The sequence below is a fragment of the Prionailurus bengalensis genome, chromosome B4, assembly GCF_016509475.1.
Source record: "Prionailurus bengalensis isolate Pbe53 chromosome B4, Fcat_Pben_1.1_paternal_pri, whole genome shotgun sequence".
Classification (NCBI taxonomy): domain Eukaryota; kingdom Metazoa; phylum Chordata; class Mammalia; order Carnivora; family Felidae; genus Prionailurus; species Prionailurus bengalensis.
Window position 1 is genome coordinate 88306638 of NC_057358.1, and position 18942 is coordinate 88325579.

General features: G+C 43.6%; 1 protein-coding gene across 3 annotated transcripts in view; it reads right to left on the bottom strand.

The window, feature by feature from the left end:
• PPM1H (protein phosphatase, Mg2+/Mn2+ dependent 1H) overlaps nt 1-18942 on the bottom strand; it is a 261881-nt gene that overhangs the window by 76625 nt on the left and 166314 nt on the right. For all 3 annotated transcript variants that reach the window (XM_043564781.1, XM_043564780.1, XM_043564783.1), the window contains exon 5: nt 10103-10187. In XM_043564781.1, coding sequence (XP_043420716.1) covers nt 10103-10187 — 85 coding nt within the window. The remainder of the gene's footprint in view (nt 1-10102; nt 10188-18942) is intronic.

Sequence of the window (18942 nt, forward strand, 5' to 3'; positions counted from 1 at the left end):
ATAAAACCCCATGATTTCTGGAGTCCAAACTTGTAAAATTCATGGGCAATTTTGGCAAGTTTTACTCTACTACTCATATCCGGGCCACTCATACATAAATAGGTATACGTGACTACTGTCCCTTCCCAAGGCACATTTCATAGGCTGGCTTGTTACAAATGTGACCTTAATGGGATAAAAATGCAAGGCAGGAGAGGAGGCACACATTAAGATCCCTACAAAATAAAAATTCTAGACAGTTTCCTAAACATCCCTTATTTTTCTAATATGCTGGACATAGTTTAGCTTTTTCTCCTGATACTGCTATTTGGACATATGTATGTTAGAACATCTGCATGGTGATGCAAGTGATACCCGCCACACTTGAATATGTTCATTATTTTTAAACCTTAGCTATATGCCAGGGCCAAGCATAGCACCTAACATAGTAAAGACTCCAAGTAAGTATGTGCTGGGAGAATGAATACAGAACATTCTGACCTGCTTTACTCAGTTACACTTGGTGATTAAACTTCACAAAATAATACAATACAGCTTTCAATCTTTTGAAAAAGTTAAAACTAAGGTCCATAGCACATAAAAACAATCTTGGACACACATTACTATATTTTGGATTTAGTTAACTTTTTATAATTCAATAGATATCTTCCTGTAAAACCACATGTGTGTGGGTGAAATTATACCATTTCAAACCTCATGATATTTCACACTCCTAAGAATGTCTAAATAATGTCATGTCTCTTCTCTACTTAATAAGCATGCCGACTAGAAACCTAGAAATGTCTTCTATATTAAAATCCAACTTAAAGTGTGCTGGCCTGCTGCATGTAAAAAAAAATGGACCACTCCTTGTGCCTCCATCTTTATCCTAAAACTTGAGGCTTTCCTACAAGGAAGCACAATAGAATGTTCCTCACCGAGGGAAGGGAGTGGAGGTACACTGGAGTTCATGCGTGTGATGCAAATGGCCCCTGGAAAGAAAGCTTGGTAACCGCTGCCCCAACACAAGCAAAGATAGGTTGCCAGTTGTCTTTTACGGAGTGTGCAGAGTACAGGTTTGTTAAAAAGAGGGTAGGCCATGTCCTTGCCACTTAGTCTCTGGACAGCTAATGAGAATAAACTTCCAGACATGGTTGCATTTGGCCAGGGAAAGAAGAGACAGCTCATCTAGGAAAACGACGCTGGAGTAACCTGCTGTGCCAAGCAGTGGCAGGACATCAGAGATGGGGAAGGAGGATCAGACGTCGTCTTCTGGCTGCTTTCCTCTCTAGTCCTGGGAAGAAACCAGCTGCAAGGGGACAGAAGTAAGCACTTACTGTGAAGAAACACAACCACCCCATCCCAATGAGAATCTCTGAGTTCAACCATAACAGGAGGGGACAAGCTTGAAAAAGAGATGTTGTCTAGAACCTTCTAAGAAGCCTCTCATGAAAGCAGACTGGGTGAGTAACTTGAACCCAGGTCTGTCTCACTCTGGAGCACATGGATCTGAATTCCACCCTCCTGGGCTGGGGAGAGCTTTGAGCACCCTGGCAGGGCAGGGCAAAAACAGGGAGTGGAAGTAGGAACCCAGATCTAGAGAGTGACATGTCTATAATGGCAACGGGAGGTGGCCAAACACCATGCTTCCTGGGGACACTGAGACGGTGGGTCCTGAGATTATTTAAAACTGCCTGCTGGGGGGCACCTGGGTGGCTAGGTCGGTTGGGTGACCGACTTCGGCTCAGGTCATGATCTCACGGTCCGTGGGTTCAAGCCCCGCGTCGGGCTCTGTGCTGACAGCTCAGAGCCTGGGGCCTGTTTCGGATTCTGTGTCTCCCTCTCTCTCTGACCCTCCCCCGTTCATGCTCTGTCTCTCTCTGTCTCAAAAATAAATAAACGTTAAAAAAAAAAAATTAAAAAAAAAACTGCCTGCTGGGAAACACAAATTGGTTACTCCTTTTTAATAATAAAATTTCCTTCTGCTACCTTGTGGCCACAATGTGAGTGAGCCGTGCCAGCTACTGAGAGGATTGTCCCAGGTTCAGGAGTTTCCAGCCAGAAGAATGCATGCAGCTAACACATGAGCTCCTCTATGTGCCAGGTATCAGGGGCTGGGACTCAAAGAACAAAAAAGGAAGTCCATCTGTTCAGAGTTCACACATTAGTTGGGGAGACTGAGGTAGGCTTATGGGTGGAAACATATATCCCCAGGGGCTGAGGAACAAAGAGCGGGGCACTCACTGGTTGGACAGAATCTGAAAAGCATCTGAACAGCGGATCAGGCAAGGCCTCTGGGGTCAGAGCAGCAAGAGCAGAGGTAAGGGAGTACATAGCAGCATGGTGAGTAGGGCTTTTGGAACTGCTCTCAGGAGAGAACAGATAGGTGGCAGAAGGGTGCCTTTCTGGGGAACTTGCCCAGCCCCTTCACCTTGGGCTCCTGGAGAGCCCCAAAGAAGGTCCCTCCCCCAAACAATAATAACAGTTAAATAAACGGTAAAGTTACTGGATCATATGTGTATGGGTCAACATATTTTCACAAATTTGACACACTTGTGTAACGGGCATCTAGATCAAGAAACAATACATGGTCAGCACCTGTGGTCAGGACCCCATTCAATCACTGCTCTCCCCAACGGAAGCACTATCCCAAACTGTGTGTTGGTTTCACCTGTTTCTATACTTACTATGGGATCCTATAAGCTGTCCCCAGTACTGGGTGTTAAGTCAGTGTGATTCAGCCACGTTGTTGCATGTAGTTAAAATGTGTTCATTCTCAGTACTGCATGGCATTCCAGCTCGTGACTATGACTGACAATCATCTTATCCATTCTACTCTCCGTGGACATTTGGGCAGTTTCCAGTTTGGGCAAGTACATCCTGAGCTACTGTGCACACTCTGGTTAGGTGCCCACCTAGGAGAGGAACGGCTGTGCCAAACTCTTTTTCCCTGGGCCAAACCCTTTTACAAGGTAGTTGTTCGAACTTCTACTCCCATCAGCAGAATATGGAAAGTGAAAACACTCATGTGTCAAATGAAGGGCAGATTCCACAACAGGAAATCGTTTGTGAAGTCCTCTTACTAGGAAACTTTTATATGAGCTTTTTTTTTTTTTTAAGTTTATCTTTAAGAGACAAAGCGAGCATACACATGAACTGCAAAGGGGTAGAGAGAGAGGGAGAAGAGAGAATCCCAAGGAGGCTCCACGCTGCCAGCACAGAGCCCAACTTGGGGCTTGATCTCATGAACGATGAGATCATGACCTGAGCCAAAATCAAAAGTTGGGACATTCAACAGACTGAACCACCCAGGCACCTTGCCCCCACTTTGTTTTTTGAGCTCTTTTTTTTTTAATTTCAGAAAAAAAGTTCAGACTTCTCAATATTTGAAAAGAAGTTATCAAATGAGGATTTTCAGTGTTTAACACAAATCTTAATAAAAAATTGAGTAATCTCTCCTCTTCCTTGCCCTCAGGAGGGAAAAAAAAACCTCATCAGATCAGAGGACTGGAGGTTTTATATTTCAAGATGATTTACCATGATAGTAAGTCTATGGTCACGAATGAAATGAAATTAGTAACATCAACCAAGCCCACTGATGGTCGCATTAACGGTCAAATGAGATAGCTCTTCCAGAGCCAAGGCTGACTACCCAATTTGCAGTGCAGGAAAAGAGTATTTTGGTTTGGGTAAAACAAAAATGAAAGGAAAATGTTAAATGGCTGAGATCTAAATATGTATGTGTCGGAGTCTTTCATAAAGAATTCTCTCAGTCTTAATTTATCCTTAAAAATCTCAGAGTAACAAGAACCAAGCTTATGTATATATGCTATTATAAAATTGAATATTGATAAGATTCTGTCTGGTTTACATGGATGTCAAGAAAGATTCACATTTAAAAATCTACATGGGACTGTACCGATCAACTAGAGAAAAGCATGCCCCTAAAATAACTTTAAAATTGTAAAATTTATAGCTTACGATAAAGGAGCCACATGGAAACTTGTATGCAAATGGATATATTAAACAAAATTGCCTAGATTTGTCAACCCTACAACAGTTTAATGTATAGAATAAGGGCTAAAAAGTAGTCATTTACATAAAACATATAAAGTTTCCATATTCATATGCTTAATGCTTTTTCTTCCCAAGTAAAAGTCTGGGAAAGGAATTCATTTGAAGAGAAAACAACTCATGTCAGCAAAAAAGATGTGCCTGTGTATCTTCAATTCCTTTGCATATGCAAATGGAATTTATACATTTTATAAAAGGCCACAGGAGTAGTCCAATGGCAGGGCGGCCATAAAAAAAGTTCTTCATATATAGTTAGATTTGAAACTAAGAGATTTTATTTTGTCTCTGATCTAGGCACTGTCATAAGCACATTATGAATATTAACTCTTCAGTCCTCAAACCAGTCTTGGGAGGGTCCTGTAATTACCCCATTTCACTGATCAAGCAACGGGAGAAGAGAAAACTTTTTATAGACAGCTAAGCTTTTGCCCTGGTAAACCTCAGGGAATGCTATCTACCTCTTTCAAAGCGTATTTAACTTTCACATCTTTAATGGATGCATGACACTATCTTGCTTCTTTACACTAAGACCAATTTTTAAGGGACCTTATGGACAGATGGCTCTGGCTTTATGTGCCCAACTTTTTATTCAGAATGTTGGAGGGAAAAAGGGTTTTAGAGAATCTAAAGATTATATATGTGTAGCAACTGTGCAGAAGACTGCGTTTTTTTAAGAATAAAAGTAGTTAGGGATCCATTCTTGTGGTTATTTGTTTAGCTGTGTGAATCCACTTCCTTAGCTCTGCAGAGCAGGTACAGAATGCCTCAGCATCAAGCCTCTGACTCCTCCCATCCTGGGATAAACAAAACATCCATTTATATTCATTTTCAAAATCAAGGCTCTGGAAGCGGTGAGGTTCAACTCTCAGTGCTAACGTCTTTAGAGTCTTCCCTGTCACCAAGCAGTGCTCCTAGGACGGCCAAATATAAGCTCTGCCTCTAACACTCTGGGCAGTGCCAGTTTTGTGCTCTAAAAATCTCCTGGCTGGGGCACCTGGGTGGCTCAGTTGTTGGATGTCTGGCTCTTGATTTTGCCTCAGGTCCTGGTCCCAGGGTCGTGGGATCAAGCTCTGTGTCGGGCTCTGTGCTAAGCACGGAGCCTGCTTGAGATTCTCTCTCCCCCATCCCCACCCCCCAAGAAAAATAGCTCCTGGCTTCTCTGTGACACCTGTGTGATCAGTTGAACCTATAGCGCATGTGAAAAATGCCAACCATTTTTTTGCCTGCCATTTTTAAATTAGAAGTTCTCAAACTCACAGGCAGTTTTGTGAAAAAGGGTTAAGTGGGGGAAAGAGGTAGGATTAGAGTGGATTTTTCCATGACTCCGTCACCAAGCAAAGCAGAGTGGTGGTGAAGTTGCCTGTGACTAAAGAAAGGCTTTCTGGGCTTCACAACCTGCTCTCAAGGTTAAATGTGATGTGGCAGTGGTGGGTCAGTCAATTTTACTCACTAGCACACTTGACCCTCCCAAATTAAAGTATCGGGCTTTTAAGCAGGTTCACGTTTAAGTAATATACTTTTTGGGAGATAACTCTTGATCATGAGAAATCCCAAAGAGTGAAGTGGCACAACACTGTCGACCTTGAAACCTTTCCAAAGCCAACACCAGGGACATGGCGGACAAACAGAATCGGACTCGGCACAGAAGGCTGGGGGTAGTTCAAGGACACCACAAGAAACCGCCTTCGATAATGCTGCACTTGTACGTATCAGCTGTGCGTTTGAAACCCACTTTCATCTCTTCTGTACATTGCCCTTGATGAAAAACAGCTGCAAACTTGGATTATCCATGAGGACACAAGGACATAAGTTGAAGGCCTGACGATACCAGCACATCTTAATGTAATCAAATCAGAGTTTATAAATACATCTAGGCAGAATTGAGGGGAAGACACCGCTCTCGCACCTCAGGGCTGTGGAGGTCTCCCTGAGGGCGATTCCTCCCTTGCTGCCACCCGAAGCAGAGGCGGGGCGGTTTTCTGGAGGCCACAGCATCAGGGAGGTCAATTCTGCTGAGACACATCCACAACCAGACTTCTTTCCCTCCTGTCTGAGTCCCAGCTCCATCCAAACATTCCGTCTAGCTTGGTGGACCTCCTTAACTATTTTATTTCAATCACCCTGGAAACTGTAAAAAGAAAAAGAAAAAAAAAAAAAAGCACAGCGACAGAAGAGCAAGGCTTACTGGTGACTCTAGGACCAGCAGCACTTCCTGGCTGCTGGGACAGTGCCCCTGACCCCTTCATCACACACCTGCCACATTCCATGTGAACACATCAAACCCTCAAGCCCGATTAATCACCCTGCCCAAGAGTCTACGGAACACAGTTCACATGACCTAAGAGCCACACGAAGGACCCTCTGAGGTCAGGATACAAGACCAAACAAAATTAACATGCCTGCCACATCCAGCGTCATAATCTGCTTCTAGTTCGGTTAACCCCAAATGTCCAGAGCGTGCATCCCAAGAACCTCCCCCTTCTATGTGGATCAAAATGGTGTGTGTCCAACGGGCTCTGCATCTCCCCCACCTCTGAGAATATCACAAACCGTTTCTACAAGTCAAATAGCCTTGGGACTGCAGAATCATGCTCCAGACGAGTAAGTCTCTGGGAACTTAGAAGTTTTAATGATTCGGCCATAAATGTTTCTTCACACATCATAAAAAGAAATTTTAATTTGACCTCAGAGTAAGAAATACATTGTTAACTTTCCAGTGATGTTCTAACTCGTTTAGATCACGTAAAAGGTACCACAACCCCCAATGCACTGAAGTGTTTCATAATTAGTTCTAGGGAACTGATGTTCCAAAAAAACAATGAACTGGTAGGATTAAATGCACATAAAATTATAAGGTATGCACTGTATTTTATATTGCTGTGGGATCACTTTTCATCCTGATTTCAGAACCTACAGAAAAAAATCTCAAGGGAGGTGTCCTACACATTTCATGTAGGAGAGATTCAGAGACATCACGCGAGGGGTGTGGGATCACACAGCTCACGCCTGGGCTGGGCTGAGAGAAGTCATCACACCAGTGTTTTCCTCTCCTAATTGATATTATTTTTAAGGTTTTATGCTATCTACCTCCTAATTCTCTCAAATACTTTACCACAAAGGCTTCACTGCAAGGTTATGTTATACTATAAATCCCTTAATTCTCTCCAAAACTTTACCACAAAGATTTGCATCACAGATCATGTGACTATTACTACTGGATTTATTCATTTCAAAGCGTACATTTTTAGACTCCTGGCAGTATAGGAAGTTGGACAACCAGGATATTTCACGTTCTGGTCATGTACACTCCTATTGTCCGGGGAGAACAGTTATTAACCAGAGAAACGCATATGTATTAGCAGTAAGGATTAAAAAGAATGGGAACAACAAAAACAAAAGAGAATGGAGACATGGTTTGCACCTTTTGGAAATTCAGCTGTTAGGCTCAGTTCTATGGGCTAAGAGCGTCCACATTGATTGCTCAAGAGTAACACAAAAATACATGTTAATCTTTGGAACATTAGCAGTGATTATCAAATTAAAAATAAGAAAATAAATCTCTGTGGTTTGCAGGCCAGTAGGATTTGAAGACTGATTCAGCAAACAAAAACCAAATGAGAACTATGTGCCACAAAAGAATTATGCATACAGTTTTCATTTAATCATTCCACCCACCTTCTGAGGCTTCCTAAGCCTGTTACTGGTGACGAAGCCGGGGACTATAGGAATCACAGACACAGTTACACGACAACGCTGAGATCAGAAGCCAACACACGTCTCATTCCAAACATCGGAAAACAGACCACCAGTATTTAGGAATCTGATACATGTCAGCCTTCCCGTCCCTCCTTAAAAATTAATGTTTTGATCTTTCTGGGCCATTCTTGTAACATGAAAATGTGAAACGATTTCAAAATAAAAAAAAGTTAACCTGCTACTTCTCATTGCCTTTAGTGGGAAAACAGGAAATGGTTTTCCCTAAAGGGTAAGGAGGTGATGAAGGCAGGGTGCAGTCGAGGCACAGGCAGGCAAAGGGCTATGATAGGCTTCAAGGGAAGGTGGAAGGGAGAGTACTGTGTGGTAATGATCCAGACGTCAATACAAATTCTGGTTCTTTCATCGAGCCAACAAATCCCGCTTCAGTATCTCCTCTGTGCTGGGAACTGGCCACGTGAAGCGACTAAGGAGCCTGCCCTCCAGGACTCAGTCTGGAAGGGGAGAGAGCGATCGTGACCAACAATACAATACCATACGCCGAGAGCTAGAGGCTTCTACACGGCTCTGCAAGCACCGGGGACTGACCCCCTCCCGGGAGACTTAGGGGACACCTCCTAGAGGAAATGACACTTATGTTGGGGTCTCAAAGGATGGGAAACAGTTTTCCTGACAGAGGACAGGGGACGGGCCATCCAGGCAGAGCATATTTCCAAAGGCAAGGAGGTTGGGGAGATCGAGGTGCGTCCCAAATATGGAAGGTAGCTCTCTGCTTGCAGCCTGAAATGCATGGTGGTGTTGGTAGAGGCAACAGAGAAACAATGCAGGAGGGGTGGACGGGGACCATGATTCTGGCTCGACCACGTGTGACCTGCATTGTGCACACTAAGAGGAGCCAAAGGACTTAAGGCAGGGAAGTGATACAGTCGATGATCAGATCACTTGGGTGGCTTTGTGGAAGATGGACTAGAAAAAGCCAGACAGGTGACAAGGAGGCCAGCTGTTTTGAACTCTACTTGGAAGGATGACCCTTGCAGCCTGAGTGGTCCTTGGTGACCTGCTCGTTTACCTTCCCACTGTAAAGTGACAAACTGGGGTCTGGAAAGGTTAAGACACCTGCACAAAGACACCCCACCAGCAAGTAACAGAGCCAGGACGGGATCCCTTCCCCCTGCCTAGAGTGCCAAAAAAAAAAAAAAAAAATGAGAGCCCTCAAGTCTGGGGTTCCTAGGAGTGGCTACAAGTTTATCCACTTGAAAAAGACAACAGAAAGGCTAGAGAACAACAATCAGTCAAAGAGTGAAGAAATATTTTTACATTGAGCCCGGATTCCTGCTGTCATTCCATACCAGAGCAACACAGCTTAGCTATTGAGTAAAACAAACCAAATAGACAAGGGAATTGAGGGGAAAGTGCACAGCCACTTTCTAAATCGACCAAAGTAATCAAACCTTGACTGTCCACGCATGCTGAAATTCAGAGCCATGAGCAAAGTCCTTTTGGGTAGCCTGGGTCAGTTTGTTTCCTAAGAGCAGAGGGTCACTAGCTATGTTGTCTAGAAAGAAAGCCAGTTGGCAAGACAATACTTCAGCCACAGAACTACTCGTCATGCTGTTCAGTCCCCAAAAATATCCAAAGTAACCTAGCGTGATTGCCACTGTTGCTCAAGTGAGATTCTACGCCAAACACCCTCCCCCTGGAACTTGAGGATAGGGAATTAGGTCTGTTCTCTTTTCCAGAAAACTCAAATCTCTAGGTGAAGCAAAAATGCTCAAGATCTGAAAAACCCAAACACCTTCCTCTAGCCCACTCGTAATTTCACTCCGAAGAGGGAGATTTAAACTGGGAGCTTATTTTCAGGATAGAAACAGGCTTTCAGACACCTGCATGCTTTCCCAAAGGGCCTCTGAGACTTCCTAACCGTGCGTCAAGTGGTGGGGTGTCAGCAGGATCTGGGGCTGCCCTCCTCCCCAGCACAGAGCCCCCATTTTGAGTTAAAGTGAGCAGCAGGCCAAGGAAGAAAGGTATCTGTGTGATTCAACACCCCATTTCGTATTGCACATCCCAAACCGTTAAACGAAACAGAGCACATCATGTCTTCCATTGGCTACAGATGGGAGAGAAACAGCCACAATAATAAATTCACGGAGGTGGAGTGTGTCGTCACACGTGTTGCCAGGATGTGTGATCGGAAGGTGCGTGGGGGGGAGTTAATACCATATGTCACCCGACTCTCGTGGGCCTGCTCCCATGTCAACAGCATCATGTTCCCCCACCACAGCGTCGACACCATCCCTGATGCCACGGCGCTCCGCCAAACCTACGTGACTCTTACCAGGTACTGGAGTCGCTGGCGCTCAGTCTCAGGGGTAAACTCTGAAGACATGGGGATGATTTCTCCATTTCTGATGATTATGGCCCTAAAATGGTTAAGAGAAATACGCATTGTCAGTAGCCAATCTCGTAAGTACCTCAATTTTATAACTCCAGAGCTTGGTTTCCAAGACTGATGAAATGCCCAAGGGACACTTTTTCTAACAAGCTGCATGGCAACATTCTCTTTTCGAGAATACTCAAATCTCTAGGTGTAGCAGAAATGTTCAACTCTGGATCCCTCACCAAAGTAAACATATGGCTAGGTTTACTTTCTCTGCTGGCTGGAACCATGTCTTAACACCCAGCACCAACCTTCCTACTTGGCACATGGTACACACACTCAGCGAACAAGTGGATGAAATGAATGATGTAAATTGACGCTTCCTCTAGACCAGTGCTCTCCAATAGAACTTTCTGTGACAATGGATATATTTTAATCTGTGCACTCCAACATGGCAGCCACTAGCCACATAGGGGAAACGAACATCTAAATTACATTTAAATTAAATTAAATTACATTTAGTTTTACCTAATTTTTAATTAACTTATCTTTAAGTTCAGGTAGTCACAAAGTGGCTAGTGTTTCATGGAGTAGATAGTAGAGCTCCAGGTCTGTGTTACGCCAAGTGTCGGTGGGCCGGTAGCACGGGCCTCACCGGGGAGCTTATTAGAAATGCAGACTCCCAGGTTCCACCCCAGACTTGCTGTATCAGAATCTTCATTGTGATTCATAGGCACATTAAAATCTGAGAACACCTGACTGAGACTCATGAGTTTCTACGTAGTATCCTGGATCCAGGAAAAAACACTCATCTCATCCTGAAGCTTAGGAAATTCACATGCTTCCAAAAATTTGCCCCAAGAGCTACTGCTGACTCAAGAATGTGAGAGAACAGACATCCCTAAGGGAGCTATCTATGGAAGAGGCTATAGCATGGATAACCATGGAGCAACCTTTCCTAGGCCTATTCCAGATGGAGCTTCCTGTTCCTAGATCTTATTCCAAAGTGGTTCCGAACAGCCACTTTCTAGCGATCAATTGGTTGAAGTGGCTTGGGAATTGCACTCGATATGAACTCAACAGCTCCAACAGCTCCAAGTACCAGGGAGCCAGAGACTTGGAGACTGAACACACTTCTCTGTAAAGAGCCACAAGCACGGGAAGTGCCTTTGATGAGCTCAACTCTGGGTGGATGCCTCATGGACTCTAGGGTCAGCTGCACTCTTTGTGCCAAGAGGCCCCAGGCACCCCTCCCTCCCACCATAAACATAGTCTCCAAGGGCACCCAGGTGGCTCAGTTGGTTAAGCATATTACTTTGGCTCAGGTCATGATCTCACGGTTCATGAGTTCAAGCCCTGCAATTGGGCTCTGTGCTGAAAGCACACTTCCAATGCTCTGTCCCCTCCTCTCTCTGTCCCTCCCCTGCTTGCACTCTGTCAAAAATAAACACTAAAATACACACACACACACAAAAGTTAGTCTCCAACACTGAAGCGATCCCAATAAATGGCTGCAGCTCTCCCCCAACCCCTCACCCACCTGTGCCCAGTTGTTGCTGTCATGGAGACTGGGAGGGCAGGTAAGGGAGAGGGTGATAACAAAAATCATGGGGGCTTTAGAGGATTAACGGGTCTAAAACTAGTGGAAACTATGAGAAGATGGAAAATGTTAGGGGAGCTAACTGGGAAGAAGATGTAATATTTGTATCATCACTTCCTTTATTATGATGCCAAAAATAGGAAAAATTAAAAGTTCCTTCTTATAAATCTGTTGTCACTTGTAAAATGCAATTCTCCCCTTCCAAGAAAGGTGATATCCAGCATTCACAAATAAGTGTGTTTATTCAAATGGTCTTTGTCCTAATGTATCAGTTAAGACTAACTTCCAGAATAAGGGAATAAGGGTTTTGAATGAGGATGGAGAGATTTGGCGAGCTTGAAAGGAAGGTCTAGTTTAGGGCCTAATCTCACACTAGCAAGAAGGACCCTGAGATCTGGGGTGATGAGAGCGAAAGTCATTAGGTAATAAATTCCAAAGGCAAACTCCAATTTAAAAATCTTGCTTAAAGCTAGTCTTAACTCTTTTCTCTTCCCTTTTTCTACATGGTCCCTGAATTCCAGCTTCCAGGCTCTGACTAGGAAAGTTGGCTATCTGGGAGGGATGTAAAAGATAATGAGTAAAAGGGGGGCACCTGGTGGCTCAGTCAGTTAAGCCTCTGACTCTTGATTTTGGCTGAGGTCATGATCTATCTCATGGTTTGTGAGATTGAGCCCCGCATTAGGTTCTGTGTGGACAGTGGGGAGTCTGCTTGGGACTCTCTCCCTCTCTCTCTGGTCCTCCTTGACTCATGCACTTTCTCTCTCAAAATAAATAAATAAATAACTTAAAAAAAAAAGAGAGAGAGAGAGAGAGAGTGAATTACACTTGGGTGGATGAAAAAACTATCCATAGCAAAGGCCTCAAAATTTTTCTTGGTAACAACATTATTATCTGTAACTGTCTAATTGTATAGAGTCTGGACCATCCAGAATCCATATCCCTTTTCACTGGTTATTACAAAAAGACAATGGACGTAAAAGGATGTCATTCTGGCTGAGTCACCACTAAAAAAGTGACTTGAAAGATTAAGGCAAACTAGGCAGGACCCTTGGGCTTAGTGGGCAGGGAAAGAGAACACAGCAAAGGCACCGGCCACCACTATGTTTACTCTATTTTTTAAATTTCAAATTCACACAAAGGGAGGATGAGCATTCAATTCCAATGTTCACGGCTGAACAATGTTCGTTCCAATGTTAGCTCACCCTAGCTAATTACTTTCTTAAATAGATCTTTATATCCAAATCCATCTACGTACAGAGCATTCTTCATTTCTGTTTGAACTACCAAGTTCTTCCTTCATGAGACACCCATGGATTAAAGATGACAGCATGTTTGGCAGTCAGACTTTCCAGTCCCTAAACTATGATGCCTCTTCCTATGCTTCCTGGCTTCCTTTTGATCTTTCTCTCTTTCATCCCTCTGATCTTGGGATCAATGTGTCAGAGTGCTGGTCTCCAATCTGGAGTAGGGCAGCGAGAGGGAATGGGTTTCAAAGGGAACAGAGTGCATGTGAAGGCTGACAAATCTTGCACTAAACAACCAATAAACTAGATTAATGCTTTAAAGCCACATTCTGTCATCAGAGGATCCTTGTATACTTTCTATCTTCTACTTCAGTATTTTATGAACTGTTTTTCCTAAGGAAAATTATTTAGAACAAACAGAAAAAAGCTGTGGCAATAATAAGAATCAAGGAGCATTAGGCATATGCCCTGGCCTTTCTTCTGGGCCCTCAGATCTGGACCTCTAGATAAGACTACGGTCAGATTTTGAATGACATTCCATTTACTTACTCAGAGATTGGCCAGAGATTAAGTGAGGAAGCTCCTAGGGGCTGGGGTAATTTAAGCAACTGGCAACCACTTCCTACCTGGTATCCCCTTACCATAAGAGTTGGAGGGTGGGGGGTTCTAAGCATATTACCCAAAGTTAAGGTCAGCCTTTCATTCACAGAGACTGAAACTGAAATTTACATGCTTTCATTTCTTGTCCGTAGCATAGATGGAAATTACTTGTAACATGGTGAATGGTAAGGTCTAACGTGTTCTTCAGACCCAACTGCAAGGGGACGGGAGGAGAGGAGGTAAAGCAAAGACATCAATAGTTTTTTAAATGTTTTTGCACCCTCCGCAAACATTAGCCACAGGAGAGAATAAACGTAATTTATTGCTGGTGAGAATTTTGAGTTCAGAAAGCAATTTCTTGAAAACTTTGCTGCTTCCATCCTCTAATGTCACGGTTTGGAGTCCAAAAGACCTACCTTTTGTCCCCCAAGTTAGTCAAATTGTTAACTGATCAAGAGAAAAATAAGGGGTCAAATGAGGTGCTCATTTCAAAAATCCACTCAATTTTACAACTTTTCTTACAGGGATCACACCAACTCACGTTAAATCCCACCTCCAGGCAGGATTGACAATCTCCAGGGGCATTTGACAAACAAGCAAAGGGAAAAAAAATGGGTAAAAGATATGATGAAGCAACTGACAGAAGGGAAAATGCAAATGTTCAATAAACACGTGAAAAGATGCTCAATCTCACTCGTCCAGGAAAATGCAAATTAAAGTAAAAATAACATATAACTTTTGCTCATTGGATTGGCAAACGTTTGCTGAAAAATTAAGAATGTGTAATAGTTCAGGGCAAGAGGAAAAAGCCATTCTCATAATTAATGGGAACGTAAACTGCTATACCTTTTAAAACTATTATAATGATGTAGCCAATGGTTCAGTCATCCTACTTTGGGGACTATATTCTAAAAAAATAGAAGATTCTGTCCATAAGATACGTGGACAAAAACTCACACTTGACATTATTTGTTGTGGCAAAGACTGGAAATAGTCTCAATGTCTATCAAAAGGGGAAATACTGAAGAGTTTCATTTATAACCAGTAAGATATTACACAGTCATTAAAAAAATAAAAAAGTTCAGTATGTTTTGTGACCTGGAGGTACCCCTCATGTATTGTTAGGTGAGAAAATCAAGTTGCAGAGTAGTATGTGGTATAACCCCATTTTTGTAAAAACAAAACCTCCATACAGACACCCCACACATGAGGATTCTGATCCCAGGCCCAGAGCCGGTGAGCTCCTCTAGGCTCCGCTGTGGGCGATTACGAAGGGGGTACAAGGCAGGTACCGCACCGGACCCGGTACACAGCCACGGCACTACAGTATCCACGGGAGCTGCAGGCAAGGGCTCTCCTCTCCACCCTCCCCACTGGCCACGTTTATGAGCAAATCCGCATTCCCAGTCCGGGCAGCTCGGCAGGAGGAGTCCTGGCCCCGGCACCTGTCTCCATTGTGAGTCGGTACTTTTCCACTCGGAATCCTTCCCCTTCTCCGTCCCCCACACCACGAACCCCTGGTTTAAAACGCAGAGGCCTTTTGTCCAGAGCTCCTCGGCAGTGAGAATATTCCCTCCTGTCTGTGCTCCATGTCAACTGACCCTCGCCTGCACAGATGCCCTTCAGTGAGGAAAATGGAACACGGGGGAGCTGGCACTTTTCTTTTTCTTTGCCTCTTGCCTGTAGGATCACAGTAAGTGAATAAAGGTTGACTGCTGCCTTCAGTTTGGCTCATTGCCCTAATTGGACCACCTTGACAGCTGGCTGCTTGACAGTATAAAAGTATATTTGATTGAACAAGGAGAAAGGCACGTAAGTAGGAGCATTAATTTTTCTTCAATTATCTTTTTGTTATTTGACTGCTGCAGGAAATGTATGTTCCTTTTGTGAAGTTTAAAGAGGAATTTATTTGCCTAGATTTGGCCACATATTCACAGAAGTCCTGAAGTCCTACTAAATGCAGATTCGTTTTTGTACCACGACCAATCTTTGTGAACCCTGTGTGCCCCAAGCCCTACTCCACAGAATCCCAGCCGGTGACCCAATCACACATCAGAGGTCATTAGTCAGAGCTCAGGCATGAGTGCAGAAGCATCCTGTAGCTGTGTTGGGAGCCACTAACTGAGAAGCCAGTGGCTACACTGTGTTATGAAAAGTAAGAACTGGTTAAGCCCCCAAATGTCGTTATTATGTACATTGTTTTCAGAAGAAGATGACGGTCTGGAGAATCACAGGGCAAACGCAGGAAAACTTTTGTAGCACTCCCCTTCTGTAACCCTGGGGAAACCTTACAAGCCCATGCTCAGACAGGCACATTCCAGAACAGATTACCTCTCAGCCCTTCTGCACCCCCCTTCAAGGTAAAACCTTTGGCCTTAAAACCAAAGAAAGTCCCCAAATTCACAGTTAAATGATTTTGCAAAGAGGTGCCATATCTGATGTGGTATATAGAATTTTCAGCCTCAATAGAAGGCCTTATCCAAGTGGCACAAAGAGAAAGAAAAAATGGATATAGACTTATACTTACCAATATAGACTATATGTATGTGTATACACGCACGTGCACACACACATATGTAAGCACGCACGCACACCTCTAAGTTTAACACTGGTACACTCTATAGAGCAGAAATGGAAAAGAAATACAAAATTGCCAGGCTGCTGCATTTAAAAAAGCAGGTGATGGTGTCCAGCAGCCTAGTTTCCTTGGAATAAGAGATATAAAAAGTGTTCCAAGCAAAACAAAAGTTAGGGATCAAGCTCACTCCTGAAGTCAGAATTGAAACGACGTTGCTTCATTTTACCACCCCTTGATTTCTTCTCTCTGAGGCATGGAAATCGTGGGCCAGCAAAGGAAGTGATTGGAAGCTCACGTCTGAAAGGGCGCTGACGGCCCAGAACTTCATTCCAGTCTCTCCTTGTTAAGAGGTCAGCCAGGCGTGCAGCATGGAACCCATTAAATACGTGTAAATGTAGGACACACAAATAGGCAGGAGGAAGGTCCTGCACGATCTACCCTTTCTAGGGGGTTGTAAGTTCTGACAGTTGACCCAGGAGGGGATAACGTGAAAGCGAAAGCACGAAACGACACACACCGTGGGGCGATGGCTAATTGCCGAACCCTCCCCCAGCTCAGAAAGCCCGTGGCATCGGAGAAGGGCACGGACACGCGCACCATCAGCGGTGGTGAGGCTGCATGGCACGGCAGAAGTGGAAGTGGCCTAGGGATGAGCATTTGGAGGGGGCCAGCCCCGCCTCGAGCTTGTCTTTAGCTCCAGGCCTCCGTGTCCCTGCCTTGAAAAAGAAGAGAGGGGCCCAGCTCATTTCCCAGGCACCTTTCAAGTCTAAATTTAAACGATTCTTAAAATAAGTCTGAGGTAGGTGGGGGAGAGAAAGAGGGACAACTGTTCCAGTTACTGCTTCTCTTCTCTTCAGGAGGGGGCCACCGCTACAATTTACATTCGAATAAATATAAACCAAGCCAGAAGTGCCGGGATGGGAAAAGTCACCCTTGGTGCAGCTCTTAAATCATAAAGGACAGGGAGCCCATTACTGGGCAAGCCCCCCCAATGTCATTTCACTGTTGTCACCCGTCCCCTTGGAGCGCAGGGCTGCAAACAAAAGGCACCTTCGACACCGTTAAGAGTATTCATGGGATGCCCTGATTCCATTACACACTTTTTCAGCTGAAAGTGATTCGAAACGCAACATTAAACTGCACATTTCCAGAATGGAGGAGAAAATCGGATACAAGGTGACAAAGAGAAACCATTTGGAAAACCCTTTTTGACAGTGTATATCAATTCCCAAGTACAGGGAGGAGGCATCCATTTTGTCAAGAAGCATCAGACCTTGTGAGTTCTGTTCAGATGCAGGAGTGTCTCCTTCAAAAGTATCAGAAATGTGTCGATGGAAAAGAAAGCAGGGCAGCTGACGGAACAAGCTGGGGTTACCACCGGCAGAGGACAGGCAGGCTGTCGAGGCTAATTAGAGGTGTCAGGAAATAGCTGAAGGGAAAAAATAATCCCAGGAGCCTAGAATTAGTTTGGGTGTGTTTCTAGTCATTCCATTTTCAGAATGGATACTAAAGAAAAAGTTTGCAAACACAATGATTCATTTAACAGAACGTCAAGTACGCAGTTAAGTTTCTCAGCAAAAATAGTCACCAAAAATGGCCGGGAGAAAAAAATTCCCAATCTTTAAGTAGCAGCAAAAAATAAGGGACCATTCGTAGAGCAGTAACTGAATCAGATGTTCCTTGTTTTTCTCACAGCTAGCCCAGTCTGTATAATAATTTCTCAATGTCATAATCCTGCCATTTTCTACAAACATCTTGCTTTACCAGCAACCTTCATGAAACCCAATGCACAAGAACAACATTTTCCAGACAAAGTAAAAGCCTCATAGTCATTAAAGAAAACTTATTGAGGTGTTTATTATTTCTGAAAAAAACAAACAAAAAAAAGACCAGGGGTCCATCTATAAATTAACAGTGGGGTTCTTTGTTCTACTTAAAAAAAAAAAACAAAAACCCTATGATCCACATTCCATAAAATGCATCCTTTTAAAGTGTGCCATTCAGTGGTTTTGGGTACATTCACAAGGTTGTTCAACCATCACTACTACCTACTCCTGGAACATTCTCATCACATCAGAAAAAAAATCTTCACCCTACTGGTACCATTAGCAGCCACACCCCTCTCCTCCACATACTCTCAGGCCCTGGAAACCACTAATCTCCTTTGTTTCTATGGATTTGAGAATTCTGATATCATTTGCCAATGATATTGTATAAAGGAGATCGTGTAATATACAGCCTTTTTGCCTGGTTTCTTTTACTTAACACAATGTTTTCAAGGTTTACCCTTGTTATAGCATGCATCAGTACTTTATCCTTCTTACGGCTAAATGAATATTCCACTGTATAGATGTACTACATTTTGTTTATCATTCATCAGTTGATGGGACATTTGAGTTGTTTCCACTCCTTGATTATTGTGATTAACACTGCTATGAACACTCATTTACAAGTTTTTGTGCAATTATGTTCTTAATTCTCTTGGCTACATGCCTGGGAGTGGGACTGCTGAGTAACATGGTAAGTCTATGTTTAATCTTTTGAGTAACCGCCACTTGGTTTCCCAAAGTGGCTGCGCCATTTTACATTGCCAATGGTGGGTTTTAAAATTCTCTCTTCAAGTACCGCAGAGTTCAAACTAAATTTATTTCTGAAAAATCCCACAGTCATTTCTCATTTTACACAGTTTTAAAGTACTCTGCTGGAAAGTGTTGCCTGTATGCTTGGATTTCAGTGCACACACTCAACACTCAATGGTTCATTTTCCATTTACCTC